Source organism: Nicotiana tomentosiformis, chromosome 6 (genome assembly GCF_000390325.3).
Source record: "Nicotiana tomentosiformis chromosome 6, ASM39032v3, whole genome shotgun sequence".
NCBI lineage: Eukaryota > Viridiplantae > Streptophyta > Magnoliopsida > Solanales > Solanaceae > Nicotiana > Nicotiana tomentosiformis.
The window spans coordinates 68,984,182-69,008,500 of NC_090817.1; the positions used below are offsets into that span (position 1 = coordinate 68,984,182).

The 24,319-nt window shown below is 36.9% G+C and overlaps 2 protein-coding genes across 5 annotated transcripts; one reads left to right on the top strand and one right to left on the bottom strand.

Annotated features, from left to right (window-relative positions):
* The first annotated feature begins 8,151 nt into the window (after window positions 1-8,151).
* On the top strand, window positions 8,152-9,702 carry LOC104099305 (mitochondrial import inner membrane translocase subunit TIM14-3-like). The gene is made up of 3 exons (XM_009606261.4): window positions 8,152-8,380; window positions 8,867-9,036; window positions 9,400-9,702. Exons 1-3 carry the CDS (start codon window positions 8,378-8,380, stop codon window positions 9,554-9,556), a joined length of 330 nt encoding a protein of 109 aa, XP_009604556.1. The 5' UTR covers window positions 8,152-8,377; the 3' UTR covers window positions 9,557-9,702.
* Window positions 9,703-9,828: 126 nt separating this feature from the next.
* Window positions 9,829-21,036, bottom strand: LOC104099303 (uncharacterized). 4 transcript variants are annotated; one of them, XM_009606257.4, is made up of 8 exons: window positions 20,733-21,036; window positions 18,891-20,188; window positions 16,148-17,402; window positions 14,337-14,616; window positions 13,532-13,639; window positions 13,172-13,450; window positions 11,887-12,030; window positions 9,829-10,297 (listed from the first exon to the last, which is right to left on the bottom strand). In XM_009606257.4, the coding sequence occupies exons 2-8, from the start codon at window positions 20,122-20,124 to the stop codon at window positions 10,109-10,111; spliced, it is 3,489 nt and encodes a 1,162-aa protein (XP_009604552.1). In that variant the 5' UTR covers window positions 20,125-20,188; window positions 20,733-21,036; the 3' UTR covers window positions 9,829-10,108. The 4 variants fall into 4 exon arrangements, with proteins under 4 accessions (XP_009604552.1, XP_018627337.1, XP_009604555.1 ...); XM_018771821.3 differs by having other exon boundaries at window positions 20,813-21,034; XM_009606260.4 differs by lacking the exon at window positions 20,733-21,036 and adding an exon at window positions 20,355-20,564.
* Between the last annotated feature and the right edge of the window lie 3,283 nt (window positions 21,037-24,319).

Sequence of the window (24,319 nt, forward strand, 5' to 3'; positions counted from 1 at the left end):
TTAGAATCAATTCGTATATTTCTTGTGTATGCATCTTTTAAAGGCTTTAAAATTTTTCAAATGGATGTTAAGAGTGCTTTCTTAAATTGTTTTATTGGTGAGGAGGTATATGTAAATTAACCTCCTAGTTTTGAAAATTCACAATTTCCTTACCATGTGTATAAGTTGACTAAAGTTCTTTATGGACTCAAGCAAACCCCTCAAGCTTGGTATGAAAGGCTAAGCTCATTCAATCATGGATTTACCAGAGGTAAAGTAGATACTACATTAGTTATCAAAATATCCTCTCAAAGTAATCTAATTATTCAAATTTATGTTGATGATATTATTTTTTGTAGTACTAACTCTCTTTCTGTGCAATGAATTTTCAAATCTCATACAGAGTGAGTTCGAAATAAGTATGATGGGAGAACTCACATTTTTACTTAGACTCTAAATTTAGCTTTCAGAGAAAGATACATTTATCTGTCAGACCAAGTACACAAAGGAGTTGATTCAAAAATTTGGCATAAGTAATGCTAAAGCGATTGGTACACCCATGAGCTCTTCAATAAATCTTGACAAAGATGAGAAGGGAAATCCAGTGGATGAAACTAAGTATCGTGGGATGATTAGATCTTTGATTTACTTAACTTCTAGTCGACCAAATATTATGTTCAATGTGTGTAAATGTGCCAGGTTTCAGTCAGCTCCTAAGGAATCACATCTGACTGCAGTAAAGCGAATAATTCGCTATCTTATCGGAACTACCTCTTATAGAATATGGTATCCACGATCTAACAATTTTAAACTTGAAGGTTTTTCAGATGTTGATCTTGCAGGGGATAGAAAGACATGAAAAGCACCAATGGAATGTGTCAATTATTGAAAAAACCACTAATTCCCTGAAACAACAAAAAATAAGGATCGGTAGCCATATTCACAACCGAAGCAAAATATATTGCTATTGGACAATGTTGTGCTCAATTACTCTGGATGTCTCATCAATTGTGTGACTATGAACTATCCTTTAAACCTATTCAAATTTTCTGTGACAACTCTAGTGCTATATGTCTCTCAAAGAACCTTGTGCATCATTTTAGGGCTAAGCATATAGATATTAAGTATCGTTTCATTAGAGATCATGATCTTAAATGAGATATAGAATTGATGTCTTTTAGCACTATTGATCAATTAGCAGACATTTTCACAAAACCCTTGATTGAAGATAGGTTTTGTGTTTTAAAGAAATACTTGGCATAATTTCACTTATTACTAAAAATTAGGACTTATGTGTTACTAATTAATTCTTTCTGTCATCCTTTTTACTATTTCCTTATATGTGTAAGAAGTCATTAATTGTGCGCCTTTGTTTTCCCTCCTTTGTCTGCCACAACTATCCAGAAAGGAAAATCAATTATCATGTCCTTTTATTTATGCCTTTTCCTTTTCTGTACTCAACCGTCAAATCCATTCTTTTTAACCCTCTCAATCACTCCCATTATTCTTTCATTGATACTATCGCTCAAAAACCCTTTCCCTAAACTTATCAATGGCGGAAAACTCCAAAAACTCCTCTACCTCCACTCAAAAAAGCACTCGTTCTACGGCAAAACCTTCTTCACAACCCCCAGAACCAGTCGATTTAGGTTCAGACCAATCTTAAGGCTTTGCCTCTTCTCAGATAGAGCTCCCCGACGATGCACGTAGCCTGAATGAGAAAGCTCTTGGGAAACAACCCATGGTAGAAAATCCTGAGTATTTCACCCCGAAGAAACCCAAAGTAGACCTCTCAAGTTCTTTAGAGTCTGACATCAACTTCTAGGATACTCCAAACAGAGACACCTTCATTGCTTTCAAAGACAAGCCAATAACCTATGGCTGAGTGATCGATTAATATGACATGGAAGCCCTCAACTGCAAGGTAAAGGAACTTTTCGATTTCCAAGGTTGGTAAAATTTTCTTTCACTGCCTTCCCCAAAAGTCTATGAAGCCCTATTTAGGATGTTCTATGCAAATCTTCGTTCCCTAAGCATGATAAGTTAGAATCTCTAGTTCTAGGAAAGCGTATTGTTCTAGATTGTACTATGTTTGACTCAAGTGTAAGTGTTTTGGTTTCTCTATGTTGTTCAAAAATACCTGGACTGAAGACTTTGAAATTTCCTTTGATCAAGCAAATCGTTGCATAGCCGAGTCTCCCTCTGATTCTCTTCCAAATTAGTTATGTCCCAGTGATGTTAGTTTTGAAACCTGGGTCCTCGTACATATTGTGGCAACAACCCTTCTCCCTCGCACTAGCTTGTTCTCTACCTTTTTCCAACGGGATACCTTTCTTTTTTACTGTCTAGTGACCAAGCATAAAGTCAAATTGTCCTCCTAGTCATAAACTTCATGATCGAAATTGCAATGATCCCACAAGTCTTCCCTATGATATGGTTATCACGCATCTCCTCGAAGCCCACAATATCTCTATTTCCAACTACCATTTTGTCTCTGTCACTAGATCCCACAACTCTAGAGCCTTTTCCAGTATGGGGTATGTTTGTGTGAAATATACTTGGGTGAAGAAGCAAGAAGGAGAGGTTAAAGTTGTTCAGACTGAATCCAAAGCCAAAGTGTCTAGTTCCCATCCTAATAAGTGTGATCCTGAACTTATGGAGAAGTTAACTACTATTGACACGAAGCTAACCATCATCAAGGATCTTCTTATCTCTACCCAATCAACCATTAGGGATATTCATGACATCTCAAAGGAGACGGGGTGTGATGTATCAAAATAAGGATCAAGATTCTCAAGTTAGCAGAAAACACAGTCAAAGCTTTCAAGGAAGTGCATGACTGGATCGATAGGGTATCTGTTACACTGAATGCTAGCTTTGATCGTCTCAAGGAGGCTATCTGCAATACTCTCACTTATTTTCTGCGTCGTAAATTTGACGCACCATGCCACGCGCTAGTGGGGAACTTCAGGGAGCTCAACTTTTCATCAGGCAGCCCAAAACACATTGCTGCGGCACACCACGTGCCGCCCCACGCGCCGCAGCAGTGCAATTTCCTCAGAGTTATGCTTTTTGCTTGCATTTTGACGTCCAGACTTGGTCCTCGACCCCCGAACACGATCCCGGCTTAATCCATTAGGCTTTTACTCAGATTTCAATGCTCCAAATAGCTCGAATTAGTTCCACAACATCTACATAGCTCGGAATCAGCCCTCACACTACAATAGAGAGTAGTTCAACACACAATACAATTTAAGAACAATTAGAAAGAATTCGCTCACTCTCAGAAACAACATTCATATGCCACAAAAGATGTACCATAGGCTTGCCCGTAGTGTACTAATCTACTAATTGAGCTCATTCAGTCAAGGATCAAGTAGGACTTTAATTGGTTGTAATGTAGGCTACGGGGTGGGTAGGATACATTTGGATATACGAGTGACTATACCTCCCTAAGCACTTTAATACATTCACTTAACCATTCAAAACCCCAAACTTATGTCAAACTATAACTCCACCTTCACATCAATATACATTAACTACCTACTTCTTTAAGCACAATTAGATCAAGTTACCACAATCAAGGAATATTTTTCACAATCATACACTTATTTTTTTTCTTTCTTTTTCAATTCAAGTGGCTCTTACTTTTTCACAACAGTGCGCCTTTCTCCTTAGTTCAATAGTTCCACACAAAAGCCAGACCAACCACCCCACACTTTAACTTTTACAAAGTTTATAACAAATTCAAGTGCTCCCAAGAGGTACAAGGTTCAAATAGATGGTCAATTTAAACAAATGAGTAAGGCTTGTAATGTGGTTGCCAAAAATACATGATTATAGACTCAACGGGTTTAACTACGATACATAATAATTAGGTGGGTAATAGCATATATTTGGCTCAACAAAGAAATGCATATGTCCCTTCTAAGACGGAATAAAACTACTATTTCTCTTTGCACACAAACGGGGCAAGTTATAGACATCAATGCAATGCACAGAATAACACAAAACCTCACACACATGGCACATAACTCACTCAAGATCGGACTCATCAAGACACTCTAGTGAAAGCAGTTAAGCAAAGTTAAGATCATACAAATTAAGGTACTTATACAAGAGTCAAAAACTGAGCCTAAGCGTCACAATTAAAGCACTTACTATTCTCAAGGCATAACAAAGTCAAGAGATATTTCCTTCATTTCAAATCATAGCACAAGATTTTCTACTCCTAAAAAAATAAAAACTAACTACATCTGGTTCAACAAAAAAAACCTTGAAAACAACCGCGGCACAAAGAAAAACCAAGGGAGAATTGTTACACTACCTATAAAAGAAAATCTCTGTCTTTTTTCTTTTAACTTTAATCCATCAGGAAACCTGTCGCTGATATCCATCGTCGGAAAAAATCAAAAAAAATTAAAAAAATCTCCTTTTTTTAATTTTTTTTTATCTCTCCTAACTACACTAACAAAAAGAAAATTAATATACATACATACAAATATCCCCCACCCCACACTTTAAGTTGTGGCATATCCTCATGACACACAATTAAAAAGCATAAGGTAAAGGAAACTTTCCTGAATATATAGTCGGGGTCTGAGTCGAAGTCGGGCTCCATTCCTCGCGCCCGAACTAAAGCACACATCCATGCAGATAACTTCTTCTCAACCTTTTTGGGGTACACCTCACACTTATCTTTCTCACTAACCGCAACCTTCTCTTTCGAGCCCTTCACTTTCCACTCACCACTCGCAGTTGGTGTTCCTTTTTGCACCCCCTTTTCTACATTCATCTTGAAAGTTACAGTCTCCTCACCCACTCTAAGCATGAGTTTTCTCTCATGTATATCTAATATCGCTCTGCTCGTCGTTAAGAATGGTCTTCCTAGGATGAGAGGGACCTCCTTGTTTTCCTCCATGTTCACCACTATAAAATCCACAGAAAATACGAACTTATCCACCCGAAATAACACATCTTCCACTATCCCCTCGGGTATTAAAGTCGTTTGGTATGCCAGCTGCAATGATATTTGTGCAGACTTTATCTCTCCAATCTCCTTCTCCAGTTTCCTGTAAATAGATAGAGGCATTAAATTAATTGAGGCACAATAATCACATAAAGACTTATCAAAATTAATAGTTCCTAAATAGCAAGGTATAGTAAAATTCCATGGGTCTCCATAATTTTGTGGGAGTTTATGCGCCGCGGCAGTGCAATTTCCTCAGAGTTATGCTTTTTGCTTGCGTTTTGACGTCCAGACTTGGTCCTCGACCCCCAAACACGATTCCGACTTAATCCCTTGGGCTTTTACTCAAACTTCAAAGCTCCAAATAGCTTGAATTAGTTCCCAATATCTACACAGCTCGGAATCACTCCTACAAGGCATAAAACACACAATAAGTGCAAAACACTACCAATTAAAGCTTAACATAAGTAAAGTGCAGTGAATTAAAGTGCAGTAAGTGACTAAAATACGAGATTATAGCCTATCATCAAAGCTTTTGAAACTACTCATGAATGAAAAAGGTTCAATCTTTGATGAAATTGAAAAAGTCAACAAAATCAACCCCGGGCTCGCTTGGTCAAAATTTGAGATCCGAAAAAAAAAATTTGATTACCCATTCACCCATGAACCCGGTTATGTGATTTGTTTCGAAATTCGATCTCAATTTGAGGTCTAAATTCTAATTTTATAAAATTCCTAAATCCTACCCAAACCCCCTAATTTCTACCATGAAATTCCTAGATTTGATGTTAAAATGCATGAAAGGTAATGGGAATTGATTAAAAACTAGTTAAGTTGCTTACTAATGATTTTGGAAGAAAAGCTCTCGAGAAAATCACCTCTAGAGTGTTTAGGGTTGAAAAATATAGTGAAATGAGCTAAGTCCTGATTTTTTACTCTTTTACCCAGTTGCAGGTATCGCACGAACTTTTTTTAGCAATTGCGAAGCCCGCATTTGCGAAACACTGATCGCAAAAGCGACTAGTGCAACAATCTTTCAAAAGTCGCAAATGCGACAAAACCTTCGCATTTGCGAAGGACAAGCCCCTTGCAAATACGAGCCAAGCTTCGCAAATAGGAAGCTGCTCCACTCAGCAAGGTATCGCAAATGCGACCCCAGGATCGCAAATGCGACCTCAGGATCGCAAAAGCGATCCCAGACCTTATTGCAAAAGCGAACAATTGTTCGCAAATGCGGAATCCCAGTCCCAGCTCCCATTTCGCAAATGTGATCGTTTGACCACAAAAGTGAGGCTCTCAAATGTGAGCCTGACCTCGTAAATGTGAGATCAGCAACAGAACACTAGCAACCGAAATGCACCAGCAGTTGCATAATCATCCAAACACATCCGAAACTCACTCGAAACTCACCCGAGCCCCTCGGGATCCAAACCAAACATGCACACAAGTGTAATAACATCCTACAAACTTGTTCGCTACCTCAAATCATCAAAATAACACGAATTAATCATCAAAACTCAAGAATTTCAACTTAAAACTCATTTTCACAATTTTTCACATAACACGCCAAAATACGCTCGGATCACCCCGGACAGCAACCAAACGTGCGTACAAGTCCAAAGATATTATACGAATCTCCAGAATCGTCAAAATACTTGTCCGAGATCGTTTACTAAGAATGTTGACCGTGGTCAACTCAAGTCTCATTAGGTCAAAAATCATATTTTTAAAAAATTTACGTAAAAAACTTTCTGAAAAACAACAAGGAACACGCAAACAAATCAAAAATTATCAAATGAAGCTAATAATGGTCTTGGAACATGGAAATAAAAGCTAGTACTCAAATAACATGTGGGGTCGTTACACTTCTCTATATGATGAGTTGTTAAACTGTTGACGAGTTACTTGTTATCGTATGTGTATCTTCTCTATATGCAGAAGTGTTAGTTTGTTTACAATGCTTGCGCATATTTTCTCTATGTGCACTGATGGCCTTACTTGTACTTCATGCTTAGATTTCAATATTGTTGTTGTGTACATGTTTATACTATTGAGTTGTACGGGTTGAGTAAAATGAGTATCTTATGACTTAAAACCTCATCACTACTTCACCAAGGTTAGTACTGATGAGTATCTGTGGATGACGAAGGCTAGCATTGAAGATGCACCAGCGTTCCAGATATAAACTACCACTTATTCATGGTATATTAGGATTTGTACTTCTATTTATGTATATTCAAACATATGTTGTATTTTCTTCGTAACAATGATGTAAATCTAAATCTTAGTGCCTCATGACTTGTACTAACAGTCCTTGGGGTAGTTGTATAGATTTTTTTGCCATCTTATTTATTATTTGTTATTGGTCTTTCATTTGGGTTGTGTTATTTATTGTTTGGCTTACCTAGCATGTTGGGGTTAGGTGTTATCACGACTAGGTGAGATTTTGGGTCGTGACAAGTTGGTAACAGAGCTCTAAGTAGGTTCTACAAGTCATGAACATGTGTCTAGTAAAGTCTTGCAAATCAGTACGATGATGTGGTTGCTTCTCCCCAGCAGTCTGCTTCAAGGAGGTCCAAAACAATTGATGAAGGGTCCCCAAAAAGTGAAACACCACTACCAACTGTCTTTGTTGAACCTTGATGTGTTAACTGATCCGCCACTAAATTTTGTTCCCTGTAATTATGGTGGATGACTGAGTTACTCAGCTGGTGGATCAAGGACCATAGTGCATAATATCTAAATTAACACCTCTACATACATAATTTTTTTAAATCGTTCCTCTAACTTTATGAATTTTCAGTTTAACAATTTTAGTTGTCATATGACATGTTTTAAATATCTTTGATTGTTGATTAAATTTTTTTTCTTTATAAAATGTTTAAGTATGAGTTCTCATTAAATTTTTTATCATAGTTCCCATTAATATAATACAACTAGAGTTTGTTAAATAATTGATAGAAACTAAAAGTGCTCATTTTAGACAAATTTAGATGACCAAAAATGAACATGGAATATTATAAGGACTAATCTAAACCTACTCCAAACCTAAGGGGTCTTTTTGTCATTTTATCTTAGGAAAACTTTTCAATTTTTTTTTGTCATAGGCCCGTTTAGCTAATTAAACTTTTTCCTTTTCCCATAGAATTTACATATTGGACCGGCTAAAATTGGGTAAACCGGACACTGGAATCCTCTGGAACTAAAAGAAAGAACCGCCATCTTAGTGGGTCAACAATTTCTTAATGTCCAAGCCAACTTTTTAACGCAACCTATATAAAGTCCCTGGTTCTAACATCGACACCATCAAATTTATTGGTAATTGATTGTCAATCCGAGTTCAGACTCTAAGCTTACGTTCCCATATATAGGAAATTTTTAAATCTTTGAACTGGCCATTGGTATTGGTGAAGTTTTGTTCGTTTTCTCATGGTAATTTTCTATTTGTTTTACTTCGCATAAGAATTTTGTTTCGTTTGATATGGGAGCATATTGTTCTTTGCCGCTTAGGTTTATACACCCTTTGCCCTTTTCCATATCCTCGTCATGTTTTTAGAATTCATGTTTTTTTTTTTGGGCATGATAAAGTAACTGCTTTTCATATTTTTAGGTTAAGAAATTTCGTGGTAAAGCTTTCGTATGCAATTACGTTTTTTTTTTCTTCGTTATTTTCTCTGCATATAGTTTTAATTGCATAATTGAACCTCAAAACATATTATGTTTTCCACCGCAATTTTTGTTGATTAAAAGTTAAAGGGATGTTGTTGAGCTAGCATACATACACCTGTTTAAGCGCTAGAGATCTCTGTTAAAAAAAAAAAAAAAAGATCTGGATATTTTGTGTCTTATTCTTGTTAAACATATTTGTAGTAGAAACATATTTGGTTTTTCATGAATGCGTTTCTGCTTTGTTTTCAGGCATCTCCGATAGTTGTGGGAACTACGATTGGCGCTGCTGCTTTGGGAGCTAGGTACTTGATAAGAGGATGGCAAACATTCAAAGCCGCACCTCGAGTTCGGAGGTTTTATCCCGGTGGGTTTGAACAAGTTATGACAAGAAGGGAAGCAGCATTAATTCTTGGAGTCAGGTGTGTATATATATATATATATGGTGTTCTGTTTTGTGATGCCAAAGTGTCTCTTTTTTGCTCTATTCTTGGGGTATCAGGCAGGACTTAGATTGCACATTATGCAGAACCTGAACAATAGCTACTTAGCTATAAATCTGACGGAACAAATGTCCCTTGTAGATTGTTAGGAGGTTATCACTTTCAGAATGTATATTATGCATAGTCCTTTAGAGGGTCAGGTTAATAGAATTGATGGTCAATTTGCTCATCAATAGGCAGATTGTTGCGCCTGGGCATACTTTGAATCAAACTTGACCTCATTTATTGGTTGAATTACATTAAATTGCTTCATGTCCAATATATGGTTTCTTTTCCTTGCAGAGAAAGTGCTGTCCTGGAGAAGATAAAGGAGGCTCACAGGAGAGTAATGGTTGCAAATCATCCAGACGCCGGTGGTAGCCATTATATTGCTTCCAAAATCAATGAAGCTAAGGAAGTCTTGTTAGGGAAAACCAAGACAGCTAATTCCGCTTTCTAATTCACCATTTTGTTTGCACCTTCCTTCTTAACAGCTTAATTGTCAGTATACGTGTAACAAAGTGAATTTGTATCCGTAGACATGTTACTATCATAATTTAGGAGACTTCTTTGCAATAAAGAGTTGTACTATCCTGTTTCCTTTCCCATTTTGAACCAGGGATCTGCACGGAACATATGAACACCTCTCTTGAACTATATGTATATCAGTAGTTGAACTTTTTCAACTACACTTGCAGTCCATACAAACCGGAGAAAAAACTCAGAGCAAGATATCAAACAAGTAGCATTTTGCATTATATTTTCGCGAAATATCGTCTATTCTTGATACATTGCAGCAATCGAGCAAACTCCAAAAAAAATTGGAGAAGCGGCTATTTCACAAGCCACGCTAAATACCTATAAAGAATGAGCAGACATCATGTACAAACAGAACGCATTTCCTTCGATGAAACACAAGAAACAAAAAATTCTAATGTTACAAAATGCAACTTGGAGGACTTTCTTCATATGTCATCAATGGAGAAAAACTTTAGTTGCCCGAGAAAATAATTCATGACGATATTGGCTCGTACGGATATGATAGCCATGGGTGTTTTAGAGCCTCTAAAGCAGAAGGTCGCTTCTTTGGGTTAACTTGTAAAAGGTTAGCCACAAAATCAATAAAACCTTGATCTCCCATCGGTAATCGATACCTCAACGATGTCTTTTTGGGTATTAAGTATTCCAATCTGTTTGTTTCCTATGAATAGAAAAAAGTGGAATGGTCAATATACAAGTGAGCAGCAGACTGAAGCAGAGCAACATCCGTGCTTGAAGCACTGTACTCAGGGGAGGCAAAGAAGTGGAACTCTCTAAAATAGAACATATTAAATCCTAATCTTTTGACGTGTGTATTATATTAAATTTTATTTTATTTTTGGCTAAAGTTACATCCTTAATTAACCAACTCATAGAAAACAAAGGATCTGAAGGGTCTCCTGCCAGAGGCAGATCTAAGATTTTAATTCTATGGGTTCAATATTTAAAGTTTTTAATATTGAACCCATTATATTTTTAAAGTTATGGGTTCATATATATTTATTACAATTTTATTGATTTTTACAGATAAAATTATGCTCCGCGCCGAAAGTACTTGGTTCAGTTGAACCCGGTAACTCTATGTTGCATCCGTCTCTGTCTCCAGCAACAATGTTTACTAATGTTTCAGCAAATTACAAATCATAGTCGAAGTTCAACTCAAGGAAATATTTAGTAGATAAAGAACTATCAAAACCAAAGGCCTTTCATAGATTAACATATGCTGTCCTCGAGACTATGTACATGGACTCGAGATGTACATATCCTATAAGGGTGAAAATTATTTATACCTCCAACTTTGCTTTAAAAGTCAAACTTCCCCTTCAACTTTGAACAATAGACATTCTCCCCCACATTTCTCAATTGACCTTTTAAAATGCCTATTTTACCTGTTTTATTATCACCATTAATCTCTATTTTTCTTTTTATTCTCTTTTATATCATGATATTTTTCTCTTTTCTAATAATATATATTTTGAAAAAAGAACCTATCTAATAATCTCATTTTCAAAATAAAAAAATTAAAAATAATAATCAAGCATATAATTTAATGATGTTGAGTAGTGAAAATGATGAGCGAATAAAAAATATATTATAATATAGTGGTGAAATTGTTTAAAAATTATTTTAGGTCACACGTTCAAATCCTAGATATGGTACTTTAGTTTCTTTTCAAAACCTCTTGTATGAATTTTTGGCTCTGCCACTGAGAAATTATAACTTAAGGGGTCGTTTGGTTTGAAGACAAGTTATGCTGGGATTAGTTATGATGGGATTAGTTATGTTGGGATTAATTATCCTAATATTATTTCTTATTGACTATTTGGTATGTTGTATTAGTCTTGGGATTGTCAATTTTACTGCTTTATCCTAGGATAACTTATCCTGGATTACTATTCCACCATCTGGTACAAGTTATCCCGGAACTCTTTTAAGCTTGGGATAACTTATCCCAGGAATAGTAACCAAACAAGGGATAAGGCGGTACTAAAATTTTTTCCTGGGATTATTTTTGCTTATCCATCATACCAAACGACCTCTAAATATATACTTAATGCGTGTTATATTAAAATAACAATCATAAAAGTAACAGTAGATTTTGTAGCAATTTTATAAAAGGAATATTCTATTTATTATTTTAATAAACTTAAGTTACAACTTATAATAAGACATGGGAAAATAGGTGATCAACCCAGAAAAGGAAGGGAAAAAGAAAATGAAATAAAGAGTGGAAAGGAGAGGAAACTTTACCTGATTTCGTTCATATAGCATGTGATTTTTAGTGAAATATTTGTAAGTATCTCGTCCTTTGACGAGCATCTCTTGATCAATCGGACCTATGATACCAATTACCCTAGCAAGCAGGGCGGCGGGAGAGTCATTCTGAAAAAGGACCTGCAAACATGGACAAAGAGCTATAAAATCCCACTAGCAGAAGACTTCATTATAAGCAAACTTGAATATTCAAAAACTTTATTTCTATTCACTTATTCGTGAAGAGAGTAAGAGCTATAACTTAATTGATTTCTCATTAGCTTGAATTTTACTTTGCCAACGGGGTTTTTCTTTCCAATTAGGTAAAATTCACCAACTGGATATTAGTTGCTCGAGAAAGAATCAGCTCAGAGAGAAGTAGCAAGAGTACAACTACAGTATTACAATACACGTGTTATCAACTATTTATGCCTGTTAATGCAAGAGTTTTAATTGGCAAAAACATTTGTTGTCTAACAAAGGGAAAAATTGATACTTGAACGAAATATAAAGTTCCCTAACGCGTTACTTAACTCCATCTAATTACATTAGGCATGCCACTGTCAGAATTTTGCTTTACCACAAGGTCGTTAGTCCTTCTGAAGATTCTCAGTGGAAAAGCAATATCAAACCCAAAAGCTAATAAAGTAAAACATAAACGATTTACACGTCTAGAGAAACATTCTTCTGCAAGTTGGATATTGGTTTCTTGTGATTCTAACATAAGATAGGATTAAGTAGCAAGATCGAAGAATGGTCTCTCAATGTCCTCCAAACAAACTTATTTCATATTAGGATTACATGCCACTTGCCAGCAGTTACTAGGGAGCTTCTGAAAGGTTTGGAGCCAATAGCAACTCCAAGACATAATTTCTTTAATAACTGAGAAATCCCTGAGGGCTAGCGGCGCATGGTTCAAAACTCGGTAAATAAGGGGTCCGCTCTTGTACCCTTCTCCAGATAAATATCAGGCTTTCATTTGCAGCAAGGTCCGAACCCTTGGCGTGCGCCTAACCCATATATCACACGCTACGCTCTTACCACTAGACCAAAGCTCTAGAGCTAACTTCATGAAATAATTATGTGTTGCATAAATTTTGATTTACCAAATTCATAAATCCAGAAGAAAGGGGAAGGGATCAAAATGAAAAAGTGAATAAGCACTTCAAGAACTACCACAATGCATGGCATAATGGACAATAAAACCCACTATAAATTCATACTGACAATAAATATATACAGATAACAATCAATATATAAAATGCGTAACAAAAAAACTTACATTGCCCGTGCAAAGTTCTGCCAAGATGCAGCCAAGGGACCAGACGTCTATCTTTTTATCATAAGGAAGCCCCAAAATAACTTCTGGTGCACGGTAGGATCTTGACTGGACATAAGAACAAAGATGATCTGTTTCGAAGCAACTGCTACCCAGATCAATTACCTTCACCTCACATCTACTGTAGCTTTTCACCAATATGTTTTCAGGCTTCAAATCACAATGTATGAGCCCAAGGCCATGCAAGAACTGAAGAGCCTCTAAACACTGAATAGTGATTGACTGCACAACAGATTCATATGAAATTGACCACATAAAGTATCATTAGCATCAAATCGCTATAAATATTTTGATCCAACAAACCTGCAGTCTTGGCATAGTAAAGTAGACTTCTCCACCAGATTCTCTATTAAATTTATGGAACTCATACAGATTGGCCTTCAGTAGTTCACATACAATTAACAAATGTTCCTGAAAACAGACACAAAGATCAGTGTCAAATTTTCATGACCAAAAGTTTCTTCTGCTTACATTAAGAATAATACATAAATGTAATGTATACGATAGTATTGCACAAGCTCAAGAGGCACATCCAAGTGCACATCAACATTTCTTCCCACTTCGTATTGATTACAGAAAATATTATTTTCAAACTGTCATATTAAGATTGGCCGAAGATGTCAGCCACAACTATCAATTAGCATCAAGTGCAAAGCACAAGCTTTTCACTTAGTCAAGACTTTATCAACTTATTGATAAAAACTCACAAAATCAACTAGATGTTTAGACATGCTCGCCTCTCTTGAGCGAGCAGACTGTATCAGGGTTGAGCTTACACATAACACACTGTTGAAGTTTATTCTCAAGGTTCAAAACTATCTAGTTTTACAAGGACTTAGATGTTTTAGATAAGAGGGGAAAGTCAATAAGATGATCTGGGTAACATCATTTTAAGTCTGATGAGAAACTTATGAACTTAAGGTTACCTTCAACATCTATACAAGCAAGAAGAACAATGTGGGAGAATGATGAAGAAAACTGTGCACACTCAAGATGTATCTTGCTGACTGTACTGGCAGATCTCTCTACATTGCTAAAAGTCATTTCGACGATGTAAAACTAAATTGAGATTTTTACAAAGTCTGTAAAGATACAAATTTTCACTTACTCGATAATAGAAGTAATCATACAACCGAAGTAGGTGGTACTTGTCGGCAGGATCATGCTTGTTGACAAATTTGAGAAGCTTTATTTCATCAAGACTCTGATCAAAAAAATCTTTGTTGTTCTTTATAATCTTCACACAGACATCCATGCCTGTATGAAGATCATGTGCTTGAACTGCTTTGCTGAATGCAGCAGATCCAAGATACTCAGTTACTTGATATCGTCCAGCTATAACTGAATCTAAAACAACCTGGAAATTTTTGTCCTCCTCAAATCCAGTTCTGAGTCAAAAAAAGAACTTCATTAACCACCAAAAAGAAACCCCTCAAAGCCTGAAAAATAAAAACTATTTGAGGTCAAGAAAATTCAAAACATGTTCCCTTTTGTAAGGGAAAATCAGAACATGATAGGATGCATGAAGAGACAACTATGGAAAGAAAGCTTCTTACTTAGGCTGAAGAAACTTGCCAAGGCATATTTCGCAAAGGTAATACAGAAATAAATAAAAACATATATGTAGACATTTATTAGGGTAAAACATGTCTTGCTGAAGTCAAAGATCAACTAGCTACAATCATATAGATCAACAGAACAGTTACAGAGCTAAAGATCACAAATCCCACGGAATTGTTTAAAAGCCTCTCTGTCTTTCCTCAAGGATTGCAGTGAAATTCCTTCGAGTAAATACAGTTCAAGCCAAACATACAAACTTCTCCAGCTCCCTTGACAACTACTATTGATCTGAATCACCCAGTCTCCTTGAGCTAACTTCCAGATCAAGCAATAAATTTGGCTACAGACATGCACACGGAAAATAGAGAGAAGCATAGTTATGGTAAAATGTATGAATGTCGTCTCAGTGAAGAGTCTAGCTTGTAATACAAGAATACATTATGTTCAGAATCCAACAACTTATCATGCACCGTAAAGGGCTTTGCATAGTTTATTTATTAAGCAAGCCTGTTTTTGTTAAGCGTGAGATAAAGTTTAATCAGGCAAGTATCTCCTAGCATTCTAACATAACCAGAACATAAGCTCACAAATCTGATATATCCCTTCGTATCCAGAAGAATATAAGACCATTAGATATCCTGATCTTTGTATAATGAAAACTGAATATTTATCTAAATTGAAACATACAAAATCCGCTTTGCGCCTTTTTTCAGCATATGGGGTTCAGCAAGGATTACAACAACAAAAAAGGTAAATGTCACTTTTCGGATAATTTTGATGGTGCAGGGTCATAGGCTGACCTCACCGAGAATGATCAGCCTCCCTCTATCCCAGAAAAGAGGACCAATCTTAGATCACAACCTCATGCCAGCATTTACTCTTAGGGTGAGTTCATTTCCACCGCCTTCAGCAATGGCTGCTTAACCTTACTATGTTGTCAAAGCAAATTAAGGGCTCAAAAATTCCGTCTCTACATAGAGCTCAAGATTTGTTAACAATAATAGCCCATACAGTTGTGGAAGAGCTTTTCATTGACTTACTACATCTTCACATCTCTAATAGAGTACATGTTTCTAATGTGTTCAGTAGACAACCTCCCCCTTATCACAGATTAATTCTATTCTTGATCAGTGTTTCTAATATGTTCAGTAGACAACCTCCCCCTTATCACAGTTTAAATCTATTCTTGATCAGTGTTGTGCTTAGAAACCCAACATAAGCAATACCAAGATGAAGATTGTAACTGCATATATGAAGCAGTTTCCTAAAGACTTGAAAATTGCAAACTACTGATTAAAATCAAAATAACAGGCATTATTTCCCCTCTAATCAAAAGAAGCAACAGGAGATTGAACATGCCTGTTTTTCCTATGCACAATCTTTAGTTCAAAAGTTTCAAATTCCTCTTCCTGCGCCTTGATCTGCTTTACTTGCTCCTGAACAGCAGCTGCTTCCTCATCCTCCAATGATGCTTCCAAATCTTCCTCTCTTGCAATGGCTATTTGTGTGCCCTCTTCTTTCTTCACACGCTCCCCTACTACATAACCATAATTTGAAAGAGATGAAGGGCTAGAATTTACTGATCCTGCAGCAATTTGGTTGCTTTCGTCTCTTGAGCTCTTAATAGGCGAGGACTCGTTGCTTTTGCGCCTCAAAGAACCAAACATGTCATCATTTGCCATCAGACTGTCACGAGCTTCATCAGTTATAATGGTATTGCCCTTGCTTGACCATAAAGATTTACCCGAGCTTGTCTGAATCAACTGCCCATCTCTAGGAGGGGGAAATGAGAATCCCCCATGTAAGTGATTTGTTTGTACCGATCCTCCTTCATCAGTACCAGTGTCAAACTTGTCAAATCTCTGCTCAGCTGCTTTCTCATCTCTGTTTCTTATCTCAGAATAAGGCTTATCTGAATCAGGGGGTATGTGTCTGGCCCCACCAATACTGGCATCATGATCGTGGAAATACTCTATATCCCCCTTACTACTCCCTCCAACCAAACTGTCACGCACTTCACTACCAATGTCAACAGTATCGCTGTTAATACCTACACCAATCGACCTAACTGAACCATGCTGATCATCGTCCATGCAAATATCATGCAATCGGGGTCTTTCACCCTTGTTCAAGGCTCTATCATTCCTTAACATGACAAATTTATCTGTTTGAGCGACAAGTCCCTGCCAAACAGGCTCTGTGCACATCAAATTCATTTCGTCATCTGAAGGCCCAACTGGACCAACATTCTTTGATTGAGAATATCTCTCACCTGATAAGTACGAATCTTCCTCTGCAAAAGATTGCTCATCATCGTCTCTGTTTTGCCCTATTTGAGGATCTGGAACACTCCCATGCCATGCTCCCTTCTCGTTATCACTAGGGTAATCAATTTCATGAGCTAAAAACCAGGACTCATCTTCAATAGGTTGCCTTGTATAGCCAACATCGTCATCGTCATCATATTCATCGGAATCCCAATATTCATTGGGGAAGTCAACACATTCACTCAATCCATCACCAATAGTTGCGAAACCAGAAACAAGCTCAGAAGTGTCCTCAGTAATGCCTTGACTTACAGACAACCAACTGCCTCCACCGACCCTTTTTCCACCTGATGATCAGTTGAACAATGATATGAGTATTCCACAAAGACATCAATCAGATTCACATAGAGAAGATAAAAAAACATAAAACAAGGATAAGTAGACAATATCATCAAGTCAAAACAATTTAGAAAACTACCTCAGAACCCATCTATTTTCTATGGCATTATTACCTAAGTTGCTCGGACTCGGGTGCGGGCATCCGATACGGGCACGGATCCGAATATTGGATTCGGCAAAATCTAAATTTTGAAATTCGGGGGTGCGGATCCAAGTATGGATACGTGTGCGGGGATTCGGTTAAAAAAAATTCAAAATTATAAAAAAATAGAGCTATAAAGAGAAAAAGAAAGCCATTCAAGGCCTTCCACCAACTCTCCATCTATATCGTTGCTACTGTCTACTAGAAGTCCGAACTCAGAACACGACCCCTTGAATTCTTGGTTTTTCTGAAACACAAAGCAGCAAATATAAGACAAACGTACTACAATATTGAAGGTATGCCATTTCTCATGTCTTAAATATGTTTTATTTTTAATTTTGAGAAATCAAAATCTCAATTTCCCCCCAAATTTGTCGATGGACTCTGGTCAAAGTATCCGAAGTTAGTTGACCGAATCCGGGACGTATCCCGTTCCCGCACCCACACCCGCTCCTGTCCCGTGTCGAGACAGGTGCGGCACCAAAAACGAAGAGTCCGCGCAACTTAGATTATTACTGGTTATTGTTATTGCTTTTCCATCTATTTTCTGTCTCTTACGATGCTGATATTGTTTTTCTGGCTTTTGATGTTGTCACTGATCTATTGTTTATTTTCGTTTTCTTGAGCCGAGAGTCTTTCGGAAACAGCCTCTCTACCCCTCCAGGGTAAGGGTAAAGTCTGCGTACACTCTACCCTCCCCGAACCACACTTGTGGGATTTTACTGGGTTGTTGTTGTACCTCAGAACCCAAAATTGAGAAAGAGTGGATAACCAAGTTAGTTTCGTCCCAAAAGTCTACAAGTAACTTACATTCAAGAGCTCCCTTTCGATTTTCTTTATTTGGGGACGACCATCACAAACAAGATTTAGGATGTTCCGTCTACCACATATCAATATAGGACAGGATAAGCTAATAGCCAAAAAACCTCCCCTTGCACCAATCATAGGATACGATACTAAAATACAATAATGATTAAGCAACTTAGGTAACTCGTTTATTACTCCTCCATCTGATCTACAGTCATAGAATACAGAGGTTGTCGGTACTAAACAAAAATTCAAATGGTTAATGACTTGGAAGCATATTTTATTCCCTCTAAATGGCATCTTCTTTTTCTTTCCTAAACCAAACAGCACTTTCAGGGCCTCATCATGTATCATCTCATTCAATTTGTGAGATCACAAAATTTCCCTTCAAGAAATTCGGAGCCATTTATTAATTTTTGTATGTTAAAAGAATGAGCTAACTTTTTGTCTAAGAGTACAAGATAAAACTTGTCATTAGAGAGCAAACCTGAATTGCTAAGTTCTTGACCAATAGGAACATCTAGAAATGAACCTATGACATATGTATTGTCACCATCTGTAATCTTTGAGCCAGGTCCATCTCGTTCAAACTTTTCCTCCCGATGAATATTGAAGGACTTCTCTTCTGACTTGATTCTAACAGGTGGCAACCTGGGTAGTTCTTCTTTCTGACTCTCAGATATAAGCGAAAATCCTAAGCTGCTGAAATCTTTTGGTTTGCGTCCTGGTATCTTCCCCAGATACAAAGCTCTTCCCACCTCATCCACTTGTTCTTTAATTGTACTCCTAACGTCATTACCTTCTGTTATCCTTTTACCTACTTTGTTACCACCAGAACCAAAGTTTTGATCATAACTCGTCGAAACATCTCCTTTGGAGAATGGAATAGCAGTTTTGGCCCAGCAATCTTTCCAAGGCTCGGATGAAGAGTTAGTCGATTCAGGACTTTTTGACCTAGGGTTACTAATAATTACATTGTTGGATGCCCCATTTAGTTTAATCTGGTGATTACCCTCTTTGAGTTCACTATTTTGACTCCTTTCATACTCTGGTTCCACATTGTCTTTGCTGGTATTTCCAGGCCACGACGTTCTCCTTTCACCTGAAAAACTGACATCTTCTCCAGAATTTTCATTAGCCTTATCATTATCAAAGACCTCAGACGAATTTAACCGCAACTTCCCACTATGCACCAAACCTGAAAAGTCCTTGGTAGCACTAGTGCCACCATTGTTCTGATAAGACACAAGAGAACCATTGGGATTGTAGTTCCACGAGTACATATCAATCGCACTATCCTCGGCATTGTTGCAAACACTCAAGGTTTTGTTGTTTGTCCCAACAGATTCATTATGTTCCTTGTTCTTCCCAACATAAGCAACATTTTTCAAGTTGCATTCTGTGCCATTTCTCCCAATCCCACACTCTATCTCCTTAACAATAAGCTCTTTAGGAATTTCGGCATTGCTCCTCGAACTTGTCTCCTTGAAAACCTCCCCACCATTTCGACAGGTCATACCAAGAATCTCCAAAGTCACTTTTCCTCCATTTGCTTCTTCTAATGATCTGCTCAGCTCTTTATCCTCTAGCATAAGCTTCTGAACCACACCATTCAGATCAGAACATTTATTCAGCTCACCACGCAATGCAGCCTCGGCCCTTGTAAATTTATTCTTTCGCAGAAATTCCAGTATCGCATCTAAAGATGTCGAGTCAGCCATCGACACAAGGGAGAACTCAAAAATCTTCAATTATACAACTGCTACAAACAATATTCAACCCAACCTGAAAAAAAACAAAGGCAAATAATAATATAAAGCCTATTACAACAAGTGCACAACAAGTCAGTTTTAAACACTATATAAAACTTGATAACACATACAGAGTTAAGAAAATACAATGTCAAATGTGGTCCAACTTAGGTGTTGATTGACTGAAAAGTACAGATTACCCATATTGTGCTATAAGCTGTTTGGCTCCAGATAACAGAGGATTGCATAATCACAAGAAAGCAAGAAATTTCAATAGACCAAAATACCGAAACAGAAAGCTGAACCTAAGTTGTAGAACAGAACCAACTATAAGAGTAAAAGCTGAATGAAAACCAAACACCTTAAAAACCCTAGCTAGATTTTTCACACACCCAATTCAAAGATCTCAACTTTATTAATGATTAAAGAGTTCAAAAAGTTTTTACTTTTACTGATTAAGAAAAGTAAATTAAAGAAAGGATAAAGAGTAGAATAAGAAAACCAAAAATTGAAAAGGGTTAAAAATGGAAAGAACCTGAAAACGGAAAGAATGAAAAAGAGTGAAAATGGAAACTCACGGATCGAAGGTACGATATATTTGCTGGTTAACCGAACAAAAATTATCTCAATTGATGATAACATCGTCAACAAACATCACATTCAGCTGAGACAAAGCTGGATATAGATGCTTCCATTTACGTTACAACAAAATGGGAGCATTTTGATTTTGAATTTTCCTTTTTTTCTTTTATCTTTTTTCCTTCTTTTAGGCTCTTGAGTATCTTATTTGTTTCCTGTTGTTCTTGGGTGTTCTCCAATGCGAAGTGATCTTTTGGCTTGGCTAAGAAAATATTTCAGCTCTGGCAGGGGGACATGGTTGTCGAATTAAGCATTATATTTTTATGGTATTGTTACTAATAAGCGGTCCTTTGGTGGTGGGCAGCGGCGAAGTAATAATTTTATGAAAGGGGGTGTCAAAATATAAATAAATAAGCATATCAAAAAATTAAGGGGAGTCACACATACTATATATATATATATATATATATATATATATATATATATATATATATATATATATATAAAATATTTAACCTATCTACGCGGTATAATTTTCGGACAAAAAGGTATCAATTGACTCCCCTTGCCAATGAGTGATTCTGCCACTGTTGATAGGGTGTACAAGAATAATGCTGAATATGGTGTATTAGTAATATTAATATTAGTTATACTTACATTAATTATGCTGACATTAATTATGTTGACATATTTCTTATCAATTATTTGGTTTGATGTATTAAAGCATTGCACAGTTTCTAAAAGAATTGTTTGTTTAAAAAATACCCTCATAACCAGTCTATCACTTTATCTTTTTAAAAGAAATATATGTTGAAGAATGTTTTTATATGAAAAAAGGTTTTAAAAATATTATGTGATTTGTCTACCTATATTGTAGTATATAACTGAATATTTATTTATAATAAAAAAAATGATAAGTACTTATTTATTTACTAGGGATATAATTTTATTTTTAACTTTCTTGGATTATTTCAAACTTGCATTAATATAATAGCATATTTTAATCAAGCATAAATTTTGAAGGAGAATTTTATCTTTAACTAAGCTAATACATGCATTAAAACCCATTGCATTGTTAATACCATAGTTTCTTATGCATTAGTTATGCATAGGATAATACCAAATAGGGTGTATAACTAATACTTACATAACTAATGCATAAATTCAAAAAGTGTACCAAACAAGGTTTTATTAATACACAAAGGTAATGTATGCATTATTTTATCTAATGCATCCTACCAAATATTAATTAGCTTTTTACATAAATATTTTACCTATACTCAAAATAATATCATATTTTACTTTAAATATAACTTTGAATTAATCTAAAAAATAATACATTAGTTCTTTTATAATGTTTCAAATCTATTGAATTTTCTTATAACTATTTTTTGTATTACGTGCAATTAATTTTTTTCTTTTTTAATATCAAGATACAAATTTAGCTTTTAATTTTCATTAGTAATATTACCTACATGAGATATTTATTTAGTATATTTAAATTTTAATTTGGTATCAAATTTTTATTTTTCTTTATCTAGCAAGACATCAATTTTGTGGTCATATCCGTATTTTAAGTATTCTCATCATAACTTTAAGAAATTTCTAATCTCAAGTTCAAATAGTCTTTTTTTTAATATAGATGTCACGATCCTGCCCAAGCGCTAATATAAAGCTAATATGGCCTGCTGCGGCATGCAGTTGTAACGATCCGGCTAGTCGTTTTGAGAATTAGCGTCCCGTTTGGTGGCTTAAGGTCTCAGGCAGCTTCGTATTATGTTTTATGACTTGCGTATGGGGTCGAATTCAGTTTTCGAATGATTCAGGATCAATTTGGAAGAGAATCTTATTTTAGAAGCTTAAATAGTAAGAGTTAACCGGAGTTTGACTTTTGTGTAGACGACTCCGAAATAGCATTTTGATAATTCTAATAGTTTTGTATGGTGATTTTGGACTTAGGCGAGTATCTAGATTTGGATTTGGAGGTCCGTAGGTTGACTTGATGCAATTTGGCAAAAATTGGAAGAGTTAAAAGTTTGACCGAGAGTTGACTTTGATGATATCGAGTTTGGATTTTGGTTTCGAGAATTGGAATAGCTTCTTTATGTCATTTGGTACTTGTGTGCAAAATATGGGTTCATTCCGGGTTGATTTGATATGTTTCGGCACGAGTTTTAGAAGTTGAAAGATTTGAAAATTTATAAGTTCGATTCGAGGTGCGATTCATAGTTTAAACGTTGTTTGATGTGATTTGAGGCCTCGAGCAGGTCCGTGTTATGTTATGGAACTTATCGGTATGTTCGGGCGGGGTCCCGGAAGCTCCGGGTGTGTTTTGGACGGTTTGCATGCTTTTGGTCAGGCTTGTTTCTGGTGCGCCGCACCTGCGCATTTTGGAGCGCAGGTGAGGGGCCACTTCTGCACTTTTTGTGCCGCTTTTGTGAGGTAGAGGCCTGGCAAGAGACTTTGCTTTCTGCGGAATTTTGCACGCAGGTGCGATTGCCACTTTTGCGGCTCAGGGATCGGATGCGCATAGTTTCGCTTCTGCGATGTCGCAGGTGCGACAATTTTTCCGCAGATGCGGATCCTGGTCTGGTAAGCTGGCTTCGCAGATGTGAGTCTTTTCTCGCAAATGCGAGGCCGCAGGTACGACGTATCTGTCCGCAAAAGCTGAAGTCCTGGGCAGAACATAATATAATTCGAGGGTTTGCCATTTTTATCATATTTTGAGTTGTAGACCTCGGATTTGAGCGATTTTTTGTGGGGTTTGTAATGATCCGACCGGTTATTTTGAGGTCTAGCACGTCGTTCGGCGGTTTGAGGCCTTGAATAGCTTAACTTCAGGTATTATGACTTGTACGTGTGGTCGGAATTGAATTTCGGGAAGTTCAGAGTTGATCTGGAAAGAAACTTCTAATTTCGGAAGCTTTAAGTTGGAAGAACTAACTAAGGTTTGACTTTTGAGTAAAAGACTTTGGAATCTGGATTTGAAGGTTCCAATAGGTTCATATGATGATTTCGGACTTGGGCGTATGTTCGGGTTGAGTATCGGATCACCCGGGAGCATTTCGGTGCTTATTGTGGAAAGTTGGCATTTGGAAGGTTTTAGAATTTTTTAAGTTCGGTTTGAGGTGAACCTTGGTGTTATTGATGGCCGTTTGGAGTTCCGAGCCTTGGCATAGGTTCGTGTTATGATTTATGACTTGTACGCAAAGTTTGGCGTCATTTCGGAATGTTTTGATATGATTCGGACGCGTTCGTCGAAGTTTGGAGCCTCGGGTGAGTTTCAGACGGGATTCAGATCGATTTGAGCCTTGATGGAGTTGCTAGAAATTTCTGATGCTGGTGCAACCGCTTCAGTGGAGGTTTGGTCGCAGAAGCAAGATGAGGCTCGCAGAAGCGGCTTGGGCAGCTTGGGCGTGAAGTCGCAGAAGCGGAGGCGAGCAGCGCACTTACACGTGAGCAGAAGCGAGGCCAGTGCCGCAGGTGCGGGCAATTGCGCAGATGCGCGAGGCTGTGTCGCACCTGCGGTTGCACAGGAGCAGAAGAATTTCCGTAGGTGCGGTGGGCTACTGACAGTGGGCTTCCG